The 19,514-nt window shown below is 49.8% G+C and overlaps 2 protein-coding genes across 3 annotated transcripts in view; one reads left to right on the forward strand and one right to left on the reverse strand.

Annotated features, from left to right (window-relative positions):
• Positions 1 to 15,708, forward strand: LOC141958395 (uncharacterized). Its single transcript, XM_074901177.1, is given in 26 exon segments — positions 1 to 362; positions 516 to 978; positions 1,226 to 1,399; positions 1,488 to 1,594; positions 2,032 to 2,169; positions 3,479 to 3,666; positions 3,712 to 3,851; positions 4,446 to 4,548; positions 4,668 to 4,827; positions 5,484 to 5,625; positions 6,111 to 6,168; positions 6,442 to 6,512; positions 7,107 to 7,209; positions 7,329 to 7,488; positions 8,103 to 8,286; positions 8,881 to 8,983; positions 9,103 to 9,173; positions 9,768 to 9,870; positions 9,990 to 10,057; positions 10,653 to 10,739; positions 11,450 to 11,602; positions 12,379 to 12,542; positions 12,737 to 12,830; positions 13,544 to 13,618; positions 13,997 to 14,602; positions 15,602 to 15,708. Coding segments are annotated over 25 exon segments (3,336 nt in total). The 5' UTR covers positions 1 to 270; the 3' UTR covers positions 14,132 to 14,602; positions 15,602 to 15,708.
• WDR91 (WD repeat domain 91) overlaps positions 15,018 to 19,514 on the reverse strand; it is a 20,988-nt gene continuing 16,491 nt past the window's right edge. For both annotated transcript variants that reach the window (XM_074902647.1, XM_074902646.1), the window contains exon 15: positions 15,018 to 18,671. In XM_074902647.1, coding sequence (XP_074758748.1) covers positions 18,507 to 18,671 — 165 coding nt within the window. In that variant the 3' untranslated portion in view covers positions 15,018 to 18,506. The remainder of the gene's footprint in view (positions 18,672 to 19,514) is intronic.

A 19,514-nucleotide genomic window follows, 5' to 3' on the forward strand; every position in this document is an offset into this window, starting at 1 on the left:
GCTGTACAGCGCGGCCGCCAGCGGCAACCTGTCCCCACTGCGGCGGCGCTGGTGGCGGAGGAGGCTCCGCATCAACGAGCGAGATGAGCGAGACGAGCGAGACGCGAAGCCGCAGTAAGGGGCGGGCAGGGCCCGGCGTGAAGCTTCCACCCACCCTTGGCGGGAGGAGCGGGCAAAGCCCAGCAGGGAGGCAAGCGCCCGCGGCGCCTTGCCGGCTCCACAGCGCTGGCACTACCGGAGGCCGGCCCGAGCTGGGACGGGGGGCGGCGGATGCTACGCTCTGACCTGCCCGGCCCTCCCCTGCCCTGCCCGCCTGGTCCCTGTAGTGACTCTTCTGTGGAGCTCAGCAGCCGTCGTCCAAGCAGAGACGGCTCCTCTGCTGTTGCCAGACGGAGAAGCTTGCTTGAGCAGGGCATGGGTTCACAGGACACAGCCCAGTCTCTCTGTTGCTTGTAGAATGTCTCTGGGACACATGCGGGTCTGATCGGGGGAAAACCCTGGGCCTTACACAGACTCTGCAGGCTCCGTAGACTTACGTAGCCTCCAGAGGCTCCAGGCTGCCGAGATGAGGTCTCCTTTGCTGTGCCAATGGCTGGGCAGTCGTGCTGGAGGCACAGGATTCTGTGCAGGTTCATTGATGCAGCTGAGGAAATGCCTCCTGACTCAACAGATGTGTTGGGGATTTTCCCTAGTCAGCCCCAGGCTTTAGGTATGCAACTGCTGCCACCGGCTCCAGAAGCAGAAAGCTTGCCGTCAGCTTATTTTTTGCCAGCTGGGACTTTCACCAGTTGCGGTGGGCACCGCAGCCTGAAACAATGTCTTCAGCTGTCTGTCTGTGTTAACTGAATATGTTTAATTTCTAGGATGCCTCTGCACCTTGCTTGTGCGAACAACCATGCAGACGTCGTTCAAGTTCTAGCAGGAAGGGAGCGCCACCTAAACCCTTGTGACAATTTTCAGAAAACGCCACTGATGGAGGTACATGGAATAGTTTATGCTGCTGTACATTGGGCTTATCAATGATGCACTGAGTGATATATACCTTGCACAGTTCTTCACGTGTAGGCCTGTGTAGAAACAGGTGTGTTGTAGTCAGCAGGGAAGGGGCATATGCTGCCTAATCTTTGAAGACGCTCATACTTAGCAGCGTTGGGAAGATGCGGGTGTTCTGGCAGAGAGAACTGTAGCTATTGGAAGTTACTCCTCCTTTGTGTCTCGTTTCTAGGCAGTAGAGGACCAGCACAAAGACTGTCTGGCTGTTTTACTGGAGCACGGTGCCATCTCTGACTTCAAAGGTGCTGGCGGCAACAGTGCCCTTCACCTAGCTGTTGCCATTCCTAGCAAACCTCTAGTGGAGCTGTTACTCGAGCACAAGGCCTGTATCAATGCTCAAAATGAGGTAAGCTTGGACTCTGGGTAAGGCTCCTCTTCCCCAAAGTTGCTTGAATTTACTGTGTTATTCTAAGGGAGATCATTTCCCCTTTCAGTTGGGATACACTCCGCTTACTCTTGCAATCACCAAGCACTGTGAAGAGATGGTTGAGTTCCTTCTTCAAAAAGGAGCTGACGTACATGTTCGAGATAAGCATAGAAGGTGAAGGGTTTGTCAAAAGTGCGCGTGGGACTCCTTAGCGTTGTTCAGGTTGGATTGATTGGAGGCATAGGAATGAGCTTTGAAAAAGAACCAGGAGCTGCCCAGGAAGAGTTCCTTCTGTGTGACTTGTGAAAGCAGATCTGCACTCAGCTGCTCTCTTACCTCAGGGGATAATTTCTGCACTGAGGACTGCAAGAAAGGGTTGGCTGTGCTGCCACACATGCACATGCATGCCCCAAGTCAGGTGGTTGGCCTGGTGACCCACTGAGGTCCCACCAACCTGAATTCTCCAACACTACCATGTGTTTGGCTGTGCCTTCACTCTGCCTGTAGGAGAGGGGAAATAAACTGTTTGGGGAGCAAAGACGGACTGAAGGAATGGCAATGCAGTGTCTGCAGAAGCTGATGCATTTCCTGTCATCTTCTCGGTGCTTTAGGACCCCTCTCATGGCAGCTGCTGCGGCTGGGGATATGAATGTAGTACAACTTCTTCTTCGGCATGGTGCTGATCTTTCTCATGAAGACCCATTTGGCCACACAGCTGTGTATTATGCCAGGGTGTTTCAACATGCCAAGTAAGTGTTGCACGTCCTCGTTAGAGCAGCTGCATTCTCAGAATGTCCCTGCTGATGTATGTCCATTTTGGTAACATCACTGAGGTTTAATGAGGTGTTGAGACCTTTGCTGAAGGCTCAGCAACATCTTCTGATGCATCTCTTTCTGTCGCAAGAGGCGATTTGAAAAACTTCCCCCCACAGTTCTCTCTGGGAATTCACCTATGTGCTGCCAAGATCTGCTCAACTCAACTGAGCAGCAACTACCTGCCTTTTGTTTCAGAGGGGATCTAACTGATATCCCCCAAGCTAAACCCTTCAGCAGTTTTCCTCTTGTGGGTAGCTTTGCACCCCTGGCCGTTCATTCGCTAAGGTGCCTATGCATGCTTCACAGCTAGGCTGAAGGAAATAGCCCTCTTCCCTAGTGATGGGTGAATGAACTGCTTTATGCCTATGAGCAGGCCTTGTCTAGCCATAAACAACTGTCCATGACCTCTTTTCACTGGGTCTCAACTTCATTTCTTCTCCCCTTCTGTCAGCCTGTCTCAATGGGAAGCAGGAGAGAAGGGTGCCTAGGTAAACTGTGGAGTAAAAACCCCTTTAGGAATACAGAATTGCTCTAGCAAAGCAAGATTTTCATTCTTTCCCTCCAGGCTTCTGGCACAGTATCAGTGTTGTGCTAATGCACCATTTTGCATAGCAGCCTTGGTCTGGAGCACATTTTTAATATTTTCTTTTCTCGCTTTCTGGGTTTTTTTGTTTTGTTTTTGGTTCTGCTTATGAAGCAAGCCTGAGAGTGGTATCTCTATGGAGACCCAGCTGACCCTCTGCCAGGGTAGTTAGAAAATAACACCTGTGCAATGCTTGGAAAATAACTGCAATCTTTGTTGGCCTCTTGCTATCCCACTTAGGAGCTCTAAATGCTCAAGTCCTCAGGCTAACTATGGGAATTTCTGAAGCCCTTCCAAGTCAGGACTGGGTCTGAGGAGATGTTACCCATCCCACGAAGGTAGAAGCCTTGTAATTAGATGTACCCAGCCTGCCAGGGTGCTTATTAATCCTGCTGGCCCTCAAAATGGAGAGCAGGTTTATCAGATGAGACTGTAGCCAGCAGGCGTGAGTTACTCCATAGATAAGAATAGGCACCTGTAGCATAAATGTGCCTGCAGTGCCTTCAGTCTCTACTACTCTAGTAGTGCAGAAAGTTGTGTTACCTTTTATCAGATGAATGGGATGGCTCATAGTGGCTGTTGCTCTTCTAGTAGAGAGTGTGCGCAAGTGTGGGGGTATTTATAACCAATTCATTTCCTTCCTTCCTTTTTGTATACAGTATTGCTAACCAACTGGAGGAATATATACGCTGTGAAAGGATGGCAGAATGTTCTGCAGGAGGCAGAGAAGGCCCAGCAGCACTTGACAGCTCTTGCTCTGGGAGAACTGCTGACGTTCTGTTGGGCACAGCTTCATTGACTGGAGCAGGTAGGATCATTCAGTGTGGAGGAGGTGATGAGGACAAATGACCGTGGCCTGTTGGAAAATGATAGCATGTCAATGGGATGCAAGGCTTGAGGGATGGGGAGAGGCAGAGTGAAATAAGCACTCACAGCAGCATTGCGCTTTTTGCCTCCTTTCTAGGTGTCTTGCCAGCAGCAGCAGCAGGAGCAGAGCAAGAGGAAGATGTTGATTTCCCGTGGGACTCTGAGGTACCTTTCCTGAAGGAGGCAGCGGGGCCTCGCTCGGCTCGCTTGCTTTTGGGCTCGTTTCACTCTGCTACTGCTTCGGCCACCCACTCGTAACTGGGATCTTGACATGCTGCTGCTGCAGGCAACATGTTCAGTGAGGTCTGGGACAAAGTGAGGGCGAGCTAATGACCTGGCTCTCCTAGCAGCTGGCCTCTGAGCTGGATTTCTAGTACAGGATTGAAGGGGTAAAGCTTCCCACCTGTTACAATCCCCTGAAATCCTACAAGGCTGGCACTGTGAGGATTGCTGGTTTTTCACCACACAGCTCTCTTCTTCGGATCCAGTCCACGTCAACTGGTTGCCCATAGGGCCTACAGACTACACACTTAGCTTCTTCTGCCTCGGTCCTCTCTATCGTGGGCAGCTGTACTTCATCCCCTTTTGAAAGCCCAGTTCAACAGAGATGCCTAACACGCTGGCTCTGTTTGCCCTTTTCATTCTTGCAGTCACCTGTTCCCATGTTATGCGTGTTGGCTGAAGCAGGAGCTTTCTGTGTGAAAACAGGTAGAGGAGTAGTCTGTGCAGTTTCTCACACAAGTCTTTTAAATTACACAGACGGATTCTGAAGGCCCGGGGAAAGAGTTAGGTGGTGTGCTGCTTCCAGCTGGAGGTGGATGCAGATTGTCCACTCAGTCCGTTGCAGAGGAGCGCGGCAATGGTAATTTCCTGGTGCGGTAAATGGCTACCTTTGTAAGCTTCTCTGGAGTGAAGCAGATGTGGAAGAGCGGAGTGAAATAAGCACTCACAGCAGCATTGCGCTTTTTGCCTCCTTTCTAGGTGTCTTGCCAGCAGCAGCAGCAGCAGGAGCAGAGCAAGAGGAAGATGTTGATTCCCCGTGGGACTCTGAGGTACCTTTCCTGAAGGAGGCAGCGGGGCCTCGCTCGGCTCGCTTGCTTTTGGGCTCGTTTCACTCTGCTACTGCTTCGGCCACCCACTCGTAACTGGGATCTTGACATGCTGCTGCTGCAGGCAACGTGTTCAGTGAGGTCTGGGACAAAGTGAGGGCGAGCTAATGACCTGGCTCTCCTAGCAGCTGGCCTCTGAGCTGGATTTCTAGTACAGGATTGAAGGGGTAAAGCTTCCCACCTGTTACAATCCCCTGAAATCCTACAAGGCTGGCACTGTGAGGATTGCTGGTTTTTCACCACACAGCTCTCTTCTTCGGATCCAGTCCACGTCAACTGGTTGCCCACAGGGCCTACAGTCTACACACTTAGCTGCTTCTGCCTCGGTCCTCTCTATCGTGGGCAGCTGTACTTCATCCCCTTTTGAAAGCCCAGTTCAACAGAGATGCCTAACACGCTGGCTCTGTTTGCCCTTTTCATTCTTGCAGTCACCTGTTCCCATGTTATGCGTGTTGGCTGAAGCAGGAGCTTTCTGTGTGAAAACAGGTAGAGGAGTACTCTGTGCCAGTTCTCACACAAGTCTTTTAAATTACACAGACGGATTCTGAAGGCCCGCGGAAAGCGTTAGGTGGTGTGCTGCTTCCAGCTGGAGGTGGATGCAGATTGTCCACTCAGTCCGTTGCAGAGGAGCGCGGCAATGGTAATTTCCTGGTGCGGTAAATGGCTACCTTTGTAAGCTTCTCTGGAGTGAAGCAGATGTGGAAGAGCGGAGTGAAATAAGCACTCACAGCAGCATTGCGCTTTTTGCCTCCTTTCTAGGTGTCTTGCCAGCAGCAGCAGCAGCAGGAGCAGAGCAAGAGGAAGATGTTGATTCCCCGTGGGACTCTGAGGTACCTTTCCTGAAGGAGGCAGCGGGGCCTCGCTCGGCTCGCTTGCTTTTGGGCTCGTTTCACTCTGCTACTGCTTCGGCCACCCACTCGTAACTGGGATCTTGACATGCTGCTGCTGCAGGCAACATGTTCAGTGAGGTCTGGGACAAAGTGAGGGCGAGCTAATGACCTGGCTCTCCTAGCAGCTGGCCTCTGAGCTGGATTTCTAGTACAGGATTGAAGGGGTAAAGCTTCCCACCTGTTACAATCCCCTGAAATCCTACAAGGCTGGCACTGTGAGGATTGCTGGTTTTTCACCACACAGCTCTCTTCTTCGGATCCAGTCCACGTCAACTGGTTGCCCATAGGGCCTACAGACTACACACTTAGCTTCTTCTGCCTCGGTCCTCTCTATCGTGGGCAGCTGTACTTCATCCCCTTTTGAAAGCCCAGTTCAACAGAGATGCCTAACACGCTGGCTCTGTTTGCCCTTTTCATTCTTGCAGTCACCTGTTCCCATGTTATGCGTGTTGGCTGAAGCAGGAGCTTTCTGTGTGAAAACAGGTAGAGGAGTACTCTGTGCCAGTTCTCACACAAGTCTTTTAAATTACACAGACGGATTCTGAAGGCCCGGGGAAAGAGTTAGGTGGTGTGCTGCTTCCAGCTGGAGGTGGATGCAGATTGTCCACTCAGTCCGTTGCAGAGGAGCGCGGCAATGGTAATTTCCTGGTGCGGTAAATGGCTACCTTTGTAAGCTTCTCTGGAGTGAAGCAGATGTGGAAGAGCGGAGTGAAATAAGCACTCACAGCAGCATTGCGCTTTTTGCCTCCTTTCTAGGTGTCTTGCCAGCAGCAGCAGCAGCAGGAGCAGAGCAAGAGGAAGATCTTGATTCCCCGTGGGACTCTGAGGTACCTTTCCTGAAGGAGGCAGCGGGGCCTCGCTCGGCTCGCTTGCTTTTGGGCTCGTTTCACTCTGCTACTGCTTCGGCCACCCACTCGTAACTGGGATCTTGACATGCTGCTGCTGCAGGCAACATGTTCAGTGAGGTCTGGGACAAAGTGAGGGCGAGCTAATGACCTGGCTCTCCTAGCAGCTGGCCTCTGAGCTGGATTTCTAGTACAGGATTGAAGGGGTAAAGCTTCCCACCTGTTACAATCCCCTGAAATCCTACAAGGCTGGCACTGTGAGGATTGCTGGTTTTTCACCACACAGCTCTCTTCTTCGGATCCAGTCCACGTCAACTGGTTGCCCATAGGGCCTACAGACTACACACTTAGCTTCTTCTGCCTCGGTCCTCTCTATCGTGGGCAGCTGTACTTCATCCCCTTTTGAAAGCCCAGTTCAACAGAGATGCCTAACACGCTGGCTCTGTTTGCCCTTTTCATTCTTGCAGTCACCTGTTCCCATGTTATGCGTGTTGGCTGAAGCAGGAGCTTTCTGTGTGAAAACAGGTAGAGGAGTACTCTGTGCCAGTTCTCACACAAGTCTTTTAAATTACACAGACAGATTCTGAAGGTCTGCGGAAAGAGTTAGGTGGTGTGCTGCTTCCAGCTGGAGGTGGATGCAGATTGTCCACTCAGTCCGTTGCAGAGGAGCGCGGCAATGGTAATTTCCTGGTGCGGTAAATGGCTACCTTTGTAAGCTTCTCTGGAGTGAAGCAGATGTGGAAGAGCGGAGTGAAATAAGCACTCACAGCAGCATTGCGCTTTTTGCCTCCTTTCTAGGTGTCTTGCCAGCAGCAGCAGCAGCAGGAGCAGAGCAAGAGGAAGATGTTGATTCCCCGTGGGACTCTGAGGTACCTTTCCTGAAGGAGGCAGCGGGGCCTCGCTCGGCTCGCTTGCTTTTGGGCTCGTTTCACTCTGCTACTGCTTCGGCCACCCACTCGTAACTGGGATCTTGACATGCTGCTGCTGCAGGCAACGTGTTCAGTGAGGTCTGGGACAAAGTGAGGGCGAGCTAATGACCTGGCTCTCCTAGCAGCTGGCCTCTGAGCTGGATTTCTAGTACAGGATTGAAGGGGTAAAGCTTCCCACCTGTTACAATCCCCTGAAATCCTACAAGGCTGGCACTGTGAGGATTGCTGGTTTTTCACCACACAGCTCTCTTCTTCGGATCCAGTCCACGTCAACTGGTTGCCCATAGGGCCTACAGTCTACACACTTAGCTTCTTCTGCCTCGGTCCTCTCTATCGTGGGCAGCTGTACTTCATCCCCTTTTGAAAGCCCAGTTCAACAGAGATGCCTAACACGCTGGTTCTGTTTGCCCTTTTCATTCTTGCAGTCACCTGTTACCATGTTATGCGTGTTGGCTGAAGCAGGAGCTTTCTGTGTGAAAACAGGTAGAGGAGTAGTCTGTGCAGTTTCTCACACAAGTCTTTTAAATTACACAGACAGATTCTGAAGGTCCGCGGAAAGAGTTAGGTGGTGTGCTGCTTCCAGCTGGAGGTGGATGCAGATTGTCCACTCAGTCCGTTGCAGAGGAGCGCGGCAATGGTAATTTCCTGGTGCGGTAAATGGCTACCTTTGTAAGCTTCTCTGGAGTGAAGCAGATGTGGAAGAGCGGAGTGAAATAAGCACTCACAGCAGCATTGCGCTTTTTGCCTCCTTTCTAGGTGTCTTGCCAGCAGCAGCAGCAGCAGGAGCAGAGCAAGAGGAAGATGTTGATTCCCCGTGGGACTCTGAGGTACCTTTCCTGGAGGAGGCAGCGGGGCCTCGCTCGGCTCGCTTGCTTTTGGGCTCGTTTCACTCTGCTACTGCTTCGGCCACCCACTCGTAACTGGGATCTTGACATGCTGCTGCTGCAGGCAACGTGTTCAGTGAGGTCTGGGACAAAGTGAGGGCGAGCTAATGACCTGGCTCTCCTAGCAGCTGGCCTCTGAGCTGGATTTCTAGTACAGGATTGAAGGGGTAAAGCTTCCCACCTGTTACAATCCCCTGAAATCCTACAAGGCTGGCACTGTGAGGATTGCTGGTTTTTCACCACACAGCTCTCTTCTTCGGATCCAGTCCACGTCAACTGGTTGCCCATAGGGCCTACAGTCTACACACTTAGCTTCTTCTGCCTCGGTCCTCTCTATCGTGGGCAGCTGTACTTCATCCCCTTTTGAAAGCCCAGTTCAACAGAGATGCCTAACACGCTGGTTCTGTTTGCCCTTTTCATTCTTGCAGTCACCTGTTACCATGTTATGCGTGTTGGCTGAAGCAGGAGCTTTCTGTGTGAAAACAGGTAGAGGAGTAGTCTGTGCAGTTTCTCACACAAGTCTTTTAAATTACACAGACAGATTCTGAAGGTCCGCGGAAAGAGTTAGGTGGTGTGCTGCTTCCAGCTGGAGGTGGATGCAGATTGTCCACTCAGTCCGTTGCAGAGGAGCGCGGCAATGGTAATTTCCTGGTGCGGTAAATGGCTACCTTTGTAAGCTTCTCTGGAGTGAAGCAGATGTGGAAGAGCGGAGTGAAATAAGCACTCACAGCAGCATTGCGCTTTTTGCCTCCTTTCTAGGTGTCTTGCCAGCAGCAGCAGCAGCAGGAGCAGAGCAAGAGGAAGATGTTGATTCCCCGTGGGACTCTGAGGTACCTTTCCTGGAGGAGGCAGCGGGGCCTCGCTCGGCTCGCTTGCTTTTGGGCTCGTTTCACTCTGCTACTGCTTCGGCCACCCACTCGTAACTGGGATCTTGACATGCTGCTGCTGCAGGCAACGTGTTCAGTGAGGTCTGGGACAAAGTGAGGGCGAGCTAATGACCTGGCTCTCCTAGCAGCTGGCCTCTGAGCTGGATTTCTAGTACAGGATTGAAGGGGTAAAGCTTCCCACCTGTTACAATCCCCTGAAATCCTACAAGGCTGGCACTGTGAGGATTGCTGGTTTTTCACCACACAGCTCTCTTCTTCGGATCCAGTCCACGTCAACTGGTTGCCCATAGGGCCTACAGACTACACACTTAGCTGCTTCTGCCTCGGTCCTCTCTATCGTGGGCAGCTGTACTTCATCCCCTTTTGAAAGCCCAGTTCAACAGAGATGCCTAACACGCTGGCTCTGTTTGCCCTTTTCATTCTTGCAGTCACCTGTTCCCATGTTATGCGTGTTGGCTGAAGCAGGAGCTTTCTGTGTGAAAACAGGTAGAGGAGTACTCTGTGCCAGTTCTCACACAAGTCTTTTAAATTACACAGACAGATTCTGAAGGCCCGGGGAAAGAGTTAGGTGGTGTGCTGCTTCCAGCTGGAGGTGGATGCAGATTGTCCACTCAGTCCGTTGCAGAGGAGCGCGGCAATGGTAATTTCCTGGTGCGGTAAATGGCTACCTTTGTAAGCTTCTCTGGAGTGAAGCAGATGTGGAAGAGCGGAGTGAAATAAGCACTCACAGCAGCATTGCGCTTTTTGCCTCCTTTCTAGGTGTCTTGCCAGCAGCAGTAGCAGGAGCAGAGCAAGAGGAAGATGTTGATTCCCCGTGGGACCCTGAGGTACCTTTCCTGAAAGAGGCAGCGGGGCCTCGCTCGGCTCGCTTGCTTTTGGGCTCGTTTCACTCTGCTACTGCTTCGGCCACCCACTCGTAACTGGGATCTTGACATGCTGCTGCTGCAGGCAACGTGTTCAGTGAGGTCTGGGACAAAGTGAGGGCGAGCTAATGACCTGGCTCTCCTAGCAGCTGGCCTCTGAGCTGGATTTCTAGTACAGGATTGAAGGGGTAAAGCTTCCCACCTGTTACAATCCCCTGAAATCCTACAAGGCTGGCACTGTGAGGATTGCTGGTTTTTCACCACACAGCTCTCTTCTTCGGATCCAGTCCATGTCAACTGGTTGCCCATAGGGCCTAACAGTCTACACACTTAGCTTCTTCTGCCTCGGTCCTCTCTATCGTGGGCAGCTGTACTTCATCCCCTTTTGAAAGCCCAGTTCAACAGAGATGCCTAACACGCTGGCTCTGTTTGCCCTTTTCATTCTTGCAGTCACCTGTTACCATGTTATGCGTGTTGGCTGAAGCAGGAGCTTTGTATGTGAAAACAGGTTTAGGAGTACTCTGTGCCAGTTCTCACACAAGTCTTTTAAATTACACAGACAGATTCTGAAGGTCCAGGGAAAGCATTGGACAGCCTGCCAAAGAAGGATGCTTCAACTCAAGCAGATTTTTGCCACAACGGACAGGTGACTCTATGAGAGACTGATGCAGATATGCATAAACTGAATCAGTATAATGAGAACTGTATTTCTACTGAGTTTGTTTTGGAGTGCTGCTGAGAGGAGGTGATTGAATCTGGACCTGAACTGTATTTTGGACCTCATGTCATTCCCATTCTGAAGCAAAAGTGCTGGAGAAAGAGGTTGCTCAAAGCCCCATCCAACCTGACTTTGCACACTTCCAGGGATGGGGCAGCCTCCAACTTCTCTGGGCAATTCTGTCCAGTGTCCCACCACCCTCATTGCTAAAAATGTCTTCCTTTTTGTCCAATCTAACTCTGCCCCCTTTTAGTTTAAAACTGTTGCCCCTTGTCAGGCTCCAATAAACTCCTCAATATACTCTCCCCAGAACCTGCTTTTCCCCAGGCTGAACAACCCCAACTCTTTCAGCCTTTCCTCATGGGAGAGGTGTTCCAGCCCTCTGATCATTTTTGTGGCCCTCCTCTGGACCCACTCCAACAGGTCCATGTCTTCATTGTGCTGGGGAACCTAGAGCTGGATGTGGTACTGCAGCTGGGGGCTCTGCAGGGAGCATAGCAGGAGGGGAGAACCACCTTGTTCAACCTGCTGGCCACCCTGACAACCAATCTAATGATATAATCCCATAAGTATAAGCATCCCTCGTCTTGCCATCTGCTTGCTGATTTCTCCATGCTCATGGAACATCATTTCTTTAGAAATGGATCAGTCAGCTGCAGCAGGAGCTTGCCGACACCGCCAAGAAGAACTTCCTAGCAGAAGCTTCACTCAAAGCTAAGAAGCGTTACACCAGGGATCTGCAGAAACAGAAACTGCAGTTGCAGAAGGAATTTGACAGGTCTGAAACTAAGGTATGGAGAAAGCCTGTCTCTTGGCAGGGGCCCAGGCCTTTTCTGTAGCAAAGCAGAGCGGGGAACTGACCCTTTCTTAGGGGTTTTCTGTAACCCAGGGTGGTTCAGCGTGCAGCTAGCTGTAATGAGGGAGCTGGGAGGGAACAGCCCTGCTGCCTTTGGTGCCTGCCTGTTTGCACCACTTGAAGTAACAGTAGAGGGCGGTGCTAAGGTGGTCTTAGTATACTAGACAACTTTGCAACAGGAGTAGATCGAGTGACATGGAAGGAACTTGCTTTGTTTTATAAGCCTGATGCCCATGATTAGAAAGATCACTAACCATGAAGTCACTTTGTCCTTATTTAGAGAAGGGTGTGTGTATTCCTTTCCAAACACTGCTCCTCAGGTTCTACAGAGCACCTGTATTTGCTGCTGCTTTTGGGTTTGGTAAAGCCAAATGTGTGCTGACAGGCATGCTGGAGTGTTTCTGGGTGTGTTGTAGTCCCTCCTCATGTCATCCTTGTTACAGAGTTGCAAAGTCACTTTAGGAGCAGGAGGAGCTTCTAACCGTGTTGGAGGAGCCAGCAAGTGGTTACAAAGAGTGTCTGGAGTCCCTGAGAGGGGAGTGTTGTGGCAGCGTTTAGGAAACTCTGTGTCAGTGTAAGCGTAGGAGAGGGGCCAGTATAAAAGATGAAGAAGTAACGTGGGTTTTGAGAGTCAACATGAGAGTCAAAGCAGTCCACTCCTTTTTACCGAGCCTAAGCTGACTACCAAGGATTCTTCTTGTGCTTTGACAGCTGCAGGAATTGAAAGAATGCAGTATCTGGACTGACTATTATGCTGTGTACCTGAAGAATGCCATAAAGGAGAGGGAACTAACATCAAGGAAACTGCAGGGCTGCATTCTGGATGTGTCTTCTGCAACTGCGACTATCACAGAGCTGGAAGAACGCATTAAACAGTAAGGAAGGAACATAGTGGAGCCAGGCTTCACTTTCTGTGATTGTGTGAAAACAAAAGGACTCTTCTTGCGTCCCAGCAAGATAATCACAATTTTCAAAGATGCTTTTGTTTTAGATGATGTTCTCTCATACTCTTCTTTTGGGATTTGTGCTTTTGTGGACTTCTGTGGTAAGGCCTGTACTTCTTTTCCAGACTCCAAGTTGGAAATGCCAAGCTGAAAGCCACAGTCCAGCAACAAGACAAAACCATTGAAGCCCTTCAGAAAGAACACCAGGCCTTTGCCTCGGTAAGCTAGTCAGAGCCTTCCCTTTTCATGAGCTACAGAGTCTAGTTCCATATTTGTGGGAGGAACTCTTAAGAGGAGGTTTTCCTGGAGAGCCTGGGAGAGATCCATTCCTCTGTTCTCCTGACTGTAGGCTGCTCTGAAAGTCCTGCTTGCTCATTCTACAGCTTTCCAGCTTTGAGAGTTGTCCCCCAAGGCTACAGCAAGTCCTACATAACACCATCTTTAAGGAGTTGGCAGCAATGCACTGGCTTAAGTATTTTCTGCTTTAGACCAGGCATGAGGTTGAGATCTTAGGCAGCACTTCAGACACTCATGCAGTAGAGGGATTTGGTACCTCCGGTTGCAGACTTTCCTTGGCTCTAGTGCTGCCAAGCACTTTATCCTGGAGGCCTGGCTGGCATATCATCAGACTATGACAGGAATTCTTCAGTTGCCTGTACTCTGGTCATCTTCCCAGTCTAGTGACTACGGATTCCTTGGTCGGAAGGGTTGGGTCCATAATGTAATGGGAAGACCTCCCAGGATGAAAATCCACAACTAATAACAGAACAACACCTCCACAGGCAGTGTTTTGTGTGCTTGGGTGGCGTTGCAGGAGAGGCAAACACTGTGTTGTACCGATGATGGCAAGAGAAGAAAGGCTGTGAGGTGTGATCTTCAGTTGGGAAAGTCCTAGCATGACTTTTTTTTTCCTTCTTGTAACGCTGCTGTAGGCTTCTCATGGCCCAGAGGACTTGGAAACTGGCTTTCAGACAACACCGTCTGCAAAGGAACAGCAACATCAGCAGGTACTTAAGCAGCTTCGGGAATGACTGGGTTTAGTCCTGGAATTTCTTGTGGGCAGGTGATTTATGAAAAGCTTAGGGAGGCTGTGGGGAACCCCCCACGTTTTTGGGCAGGGTCATCCTCAGGGGAAAAATCTATACGTTTCCTCATGCCCCTAGTACTACTGTATTTTGAATCTGATTGGAGGGACAGTATGTGGGCACTTGCTTTTGTCAGCATGATTCCTGTGGACAGGAGAGAGATCTGAGGTTGAGAGCTGAGAGAGGACACTGGAGCTTGGGGGATCCACGTTATCTTCATTGTGGAAAACTGTATGCATGTTCTGCATAAGGATCCTGTTCCTGTGCTCTGTATGTGATGTATCTTTTCTGTTTTGAAAGCATGGGCGTGAAAGCAAGGAAGTGAAGAAGATGGCCAAGATGAAACGCCACACAGAAGCACCTCTGGTCAAAATGAAGGGAAAAAATGCCACACCGGAGAGAGAACGTACCAGGCATGGCTTTTTAGGGCTTTAAAGCATCATGTCGAGTAGAAGTCAAGCTTAACTGAACTCTACTGTAAAAGCATCTACATAACATTATTTGTGAGGAAATTCAAGCCCTGCATTCAATCTTGCAAGGTGCTTCTGTGCATGAGCCTATGGTTTTAAAAAGCTTGCAAAAGGCCTTGCAAATGCAGGCTGCCTGCAGTTCTCCTGGGAGGGGAGGAAGTCTTTTCTTGCTCTGCTCAGGTAAACTGTGGGCCCTCCAAATCATGTCCAGCACTGGAGTGCTGGCTGCTCTCAGTAACTCCTGGCCTGTTAAACATGTTACAGATGAAGCAAGCCATGGCTGTGCTGCTTATATGAGAGTATGTGGAAAAGGCCAATTATTGCTTTGCTTCATGCTTTCCTTACTAATTTGCTGAGCAGTTTGAAGACGCTTCTGGAGAGAACTTGGACAAAGTGGCAGCATAGACAGGGAAAAGTGAAGAACAGCTCTTTTGAGGTGGGCAATGAAGTTGGTAAACTAAGAGCTCTGGCTTGTTTGGTGGATGTGTGGTGATTATTTTTTTCTGCTGGAACCTGTATGAATCTTTTCCTATACTTTTTGTCCATGTCCTGATGGACTTCCACAGAAGTAACTTTAGAGCTTGCTCTTGGAGTTCTGTCTTTTTTGCTGCCTACAAGTTGATGACATTTCCCAACGGCTGGAGATGCGGTTGAAAAAAATGCATGCAGCAGGCAAGACAAAACCAAGCCCTGTGAGAAAAGTTGTCTGCTTTATGTAAGACTCAGGAAGAACTGGGGCAGATCCAGGGCTGTGGTGGTTTAGGCCCTGCGGGGACCTGAGACCACGTTGCCGTTGTCCTTCCCCCACCCTCAGACCGGACAGGGCAGAGAGTGAGATGCAAACCCCGGGGTTCAGATAAGGAAAAATGTAATACAACAGTGTAACAAATAATAAACCAAACAACAACAATACCAATAACAATAAACAGTAATAACAATGAAGAGGACAAGAAATATACAGAGATATACCACAAGGATAGAGCAATGAAGGGGAGTGACAGCAACCCAAACTGCCACTTCTCTTCCCGCACTTGGGCTCGAGGACCTGAGGTCAGCATGGTATTGAATAAGCCGGCTAGAGCTCCCTCCCCACATGCTGAGGAAGCTTAACCCTATCCTAGCTGAACCAAGACAAGGGCTTAACCTCAGAAGTTGTTGGGAGACCTGCATGGTGGGTCACAGCCAAATGGAGAAGTCTAAAAGAGATGGGAGAAAGAGCTGGACAAGAAGGCAGGCAAAACCCACAAGGAGTTATCTGTATCTCCACATAACGCAGTTTTGCAGGTATAGGCTGTAACTTTGTTGTTGACAAGTTTGAGTGTTTGGTTTTTGATATATGGATCTGCACATTAGTGCTGTACTTCCAGGACTCACTTTCAGTGCCTGCTGTGAAAGTAACACAGCCTTTTCCTTTCCTGATCTTCCCCACTCACAGCTGAACTTTCAACACAGCTAGCAATGAGAAGATGTTGGAGCAGAGGAAGTGCCAGAAAAGACAGACTGCTCACAGGGAGACGAATGAAGCCTTGTGCAGCCATGACCTTGCATCTAATTCAAAATGTTCTGTTGCAGCTTGGTATTTAATAAACAGTGTCATCTAGTACATGTCTTAGTTTTACTGCACAACTGGAGTGATTCAGACTAGCCGGCTTAGATGGAGACTCCTATTGTTGAAGGTTTAATCGGGCTCTCTTCCTATGAAGGTGGTTAGCCCATGTCTCTGCTCTTACTCTGAATGAAGATCAGTCTTGTAGATATCTCTGACAGGGAGCAGGCATCTTCTGTGTCCTTCTCCTCTGGGGAGGCCTGAACCATGACTGTACTCAGATCAGGAACTAGGGCTGAGCCACTGCTAATAATCAGTTCCCAGACTCCCTTTTTAGAGTAATCCTCCTGGGGGTCTGGGCATAAGGTGGTGGGCAAGCTTCTGGTAGCCATGGAAGCTTTGCAGATCCCACAGGACTCTGATGGACCTGTAGCCTGCCGAGGGGCAAGGTGTGAAGAAGGGGGCATGAGCTAGAACAGGGCAAGTCCCACCTCACCTAAGGAAAAACCTTTTTTGTTGTGAGGGTGATGAGAGACCAGTGTCAGGGGACAAGAAGACAAAAGGGGTTCCATGGCCAGCAGGGCAGGGCCCAGCCTTGGCCCACACAAGCAAGGGGAGCAGGGCCACCCTAACCCCAGAGGGACAAATAAGTGTCTGGTGAAGCAGCAGCTCTGAGGGTAATCCAGGATGTCAGGCCAAGCCGGGCTGGGGTTCAGGCCCGGCGGTGACAAGCAGGGTCAGATGCAGCCCAGTGACGGCCAAGCAGGGCTACGGGGAGGCCAGGGGCAGGCTGGGAAGGCAGCCTGCGGCCTGGGGTCTGGAGCAGCAAGGTCTGTGGCCAAGCACAGGCACAGCTGAGCCAGAGCTGGAGCCAGGGACACCATGACAGAGCTCAGGCAGGGCCTGGAGGCCTCTGCCTACGCCTCAGTGGGCCTCTTGGGCCCATGAGCTGGAGGCCCCAGGTCAGCCTGCTGGTGGCTTATTAGTGCCACAGAGATGTTGTGGAGTCTCTATGCTTGGAGATGCTCCAAACTGGACATGGCCCTGTACAAGCTGCCCTGGCTGACCCTGCTTTGAGTGGGGCAGGGACAGATGAGATGGACCACACAAGGCCCCTTCCAGCCTCAATGATGCTGCACTTTGAAGACACAAACATCTCCAGTGATCTGGAAATTTCAGGCTGCAGACCCAGTTTTGATCAGCAAAGCCTCCTGCCTACTTTAACAAGCTTTTTGCCTGAGGTTGACTTCATCTTAACTTTATCTGTAGCCTTCCTTGGGCTACATGCAACAGACCAAACAACTGTAGACTGTTGTCAACATGTCCAGACACAAAGATGACAACAGCCTTCTCAGACACCAAGTCATGTTGTGAGGTATGACACTACCAGTGAAGAATGGCTGTTGAGTTAGCCAAGCAAATCTTCATTTCTAACCCCCAGTTTGAGACCCGGAGGTGGAGAAGAACCATCACGCTCCAGGTCTGGCTGGGCAACGGGGGAACCTGCCAGCTTCCTGGCTCAGTCCCCATCTCTTCAAATGCAAGGAGATAGCTAGCCAGGCATTACAACTTTGACAAGCTACTCTTCACAAACACACCAAAGCAAACTTGGCAAAATCCAAATGAAATAATGTTCTACCACCTCTCCCTTCACATTGGTGAATGTTAACAGATGTCCAGGCTCTAAAACCAAAATGGCCTTTGGAAAACAGAAAAGGTATCTTCAAACAGTAAACTGGACCCATTCTTCCCATAATTGAGAATGAGGGCTCTGCCAAGTAACAACAGTACTGTAAGCTCCCAATAAAGGCCAAGGACATACACAGCAGTAAGCTCTGTGGCAATATGTGAACAGATGAAATATGATTATGTAGCAGTACATTCAAAGACTACACAATCCCTGAGCGCACTTGCCCTGATGTTGGCAGGGGATGGACGGGGAGAGACAGCTCCAGTGACAGGACCAGACTGGTTCTGGCCCTCCTCCCTGTCTGCCATCAGGTAGCTGCTAGGCATTATGTAGATTCTGAACCCCAACACAAGCATTTCAAAAAGTCTGGCTCATGATCTCTCCTCTAATTGGCAGTAGATATCTAGCACAAGGAAACACAATACATCTGAACAAACACCAGCTGTTTTTCTTCCTGGGTGTCTTGCACTCGTTCCTACCAGCATGCAGGTGTCAGTGCTGGAAGTACCTGGTAAAAACACAGGCATCTCCATGCAGGAGACTTTCTTGGCATATCACTGCCCCAGCCACCCTCCATGTTTTGCAGCAAAAACAACTGAGCACAGGAATCAAGTGCAAGGGAATATTTTCTTTTTACAGAAAACAAACAAAAAATCCAAACTAAAATTAACAACAAAAGCCATAAGAAATACTATACTGAAAGTATACTCTAGTTTCACACCAGCCCTTCCAGTTTGAGCCATCTTATCACCATGCACTGTGCTGCCTCATGCATGCCTCCTCCAGCCTCACCTTCTGCAGAACCCCTGACATGATCCTAGCAGCCCTGTAGCCACATGCTACTCAAGACTCCCTAACAGTAGGAGTCCAGCTGCCACAGTGGGTCAGTAGAGACTTATTTTTCAGTGCTGCCACTGATCCTGTCCCATACCAGCATTCTATTGCACAGTGGTTTGGCAAATTTTTTTAACATCTGTCAAGAGGCAAAAGCTACAGTGAGAAGAGGGACTGTGGTTTGCCTTCTCTCCCATGCAGTTTGTTCCTGTGGAGTGAACACTGTTTTTGTCAAGTCTTGTTTGATCTTTTGCTTCACTACTGTCCAGGTTAAGACTTTTGAGCCAGTAAGGTTGTTAATTTAATCTTCCCATCCATAGAAGCAGTGAGGCAGGTCCCACAGTCCATGGCCGTGCTCCAATCCACTGTGACAACAGGAGCTCGGTGTCCTCCCAGGGTAAGGCAGCTCTCTAGAACCTTTTCCTCACCATTTAACTGAAAGAAAGAAGCATAAGTTTTTAAGGAGACATTTCATCAGTGGGGGCAGTACACCCACAGAAGTCAACTTCTGCTCCAGACTCCATATCCCTATCAGCATACATAATTAAGCAGAAAATCAGGGAGATGTTGAAATGTATTCTTGAGGAAGTAAATTTCCAGTCTCACAAGAGGAGCACATGCTCTCAAGCAGCTCAGCTTCTGACATCAGCTGAGCAGCAGTAATTGAACAAGGCAGGCTAAGAGCAAACACTGATGAGAAGCACAGAAGCCTATAGGCTCCTGTTATTGCAGGTGCCCTGAATGTCCCAGATGCAAAGGCAAAATTCCATCTAATCTGCCTTGCAGTGGCTTCCACTGATGGGTATTGACTTGAGAGGAGGCAGGCAAGGGGCATGCAATCAGTAACCGCTTGTTCCTGCAGCACAGAAATTTGGGTGCTTGAACCATTCAGTCTTACCATTCATTTAATTTCAGTACACAGTAAGAGGAGAGAATCAGGCTTGGACTAACATGGCATCAGCAAGCACACAAGGCAGATTGACGATGAGCATCAATCAACAATCACACATTTTGCATTGAACTGGCATGCATTAATATATTTTAAAAAAAATAAAATTCTGTCCTAGGCACTTGGGCACTAAGGAAAACTGCTGCAGCTAAGCTTTAAGAACATTCAGAGGACCAAACACTTATAGAAGGTTCAAAGTCTTGCTAAACACCACATACTGCTAAAATGCACACTGTATGAAACAGAGCAGCAACTTTCACAGAGCACAGATGGGTATGGGTAGGTGCTGCCTGAGAACCTGCAGTGGCTGCTGTTGCAGCCTTGTAACA

The sequence above is a fragment of the Athene noctua genome, chromosome 3 (assembly GCF_965140245.1).
Source record: "Athene noctua chromosome 3, bAthNoc1.hap1.1, whole genome shotgun sequence".
Lineage (NCBI taxonomy): Eukaryota > Metazoa > Chordata > Aves > Strigiformes > Strigidae > Athene > Athene noctua.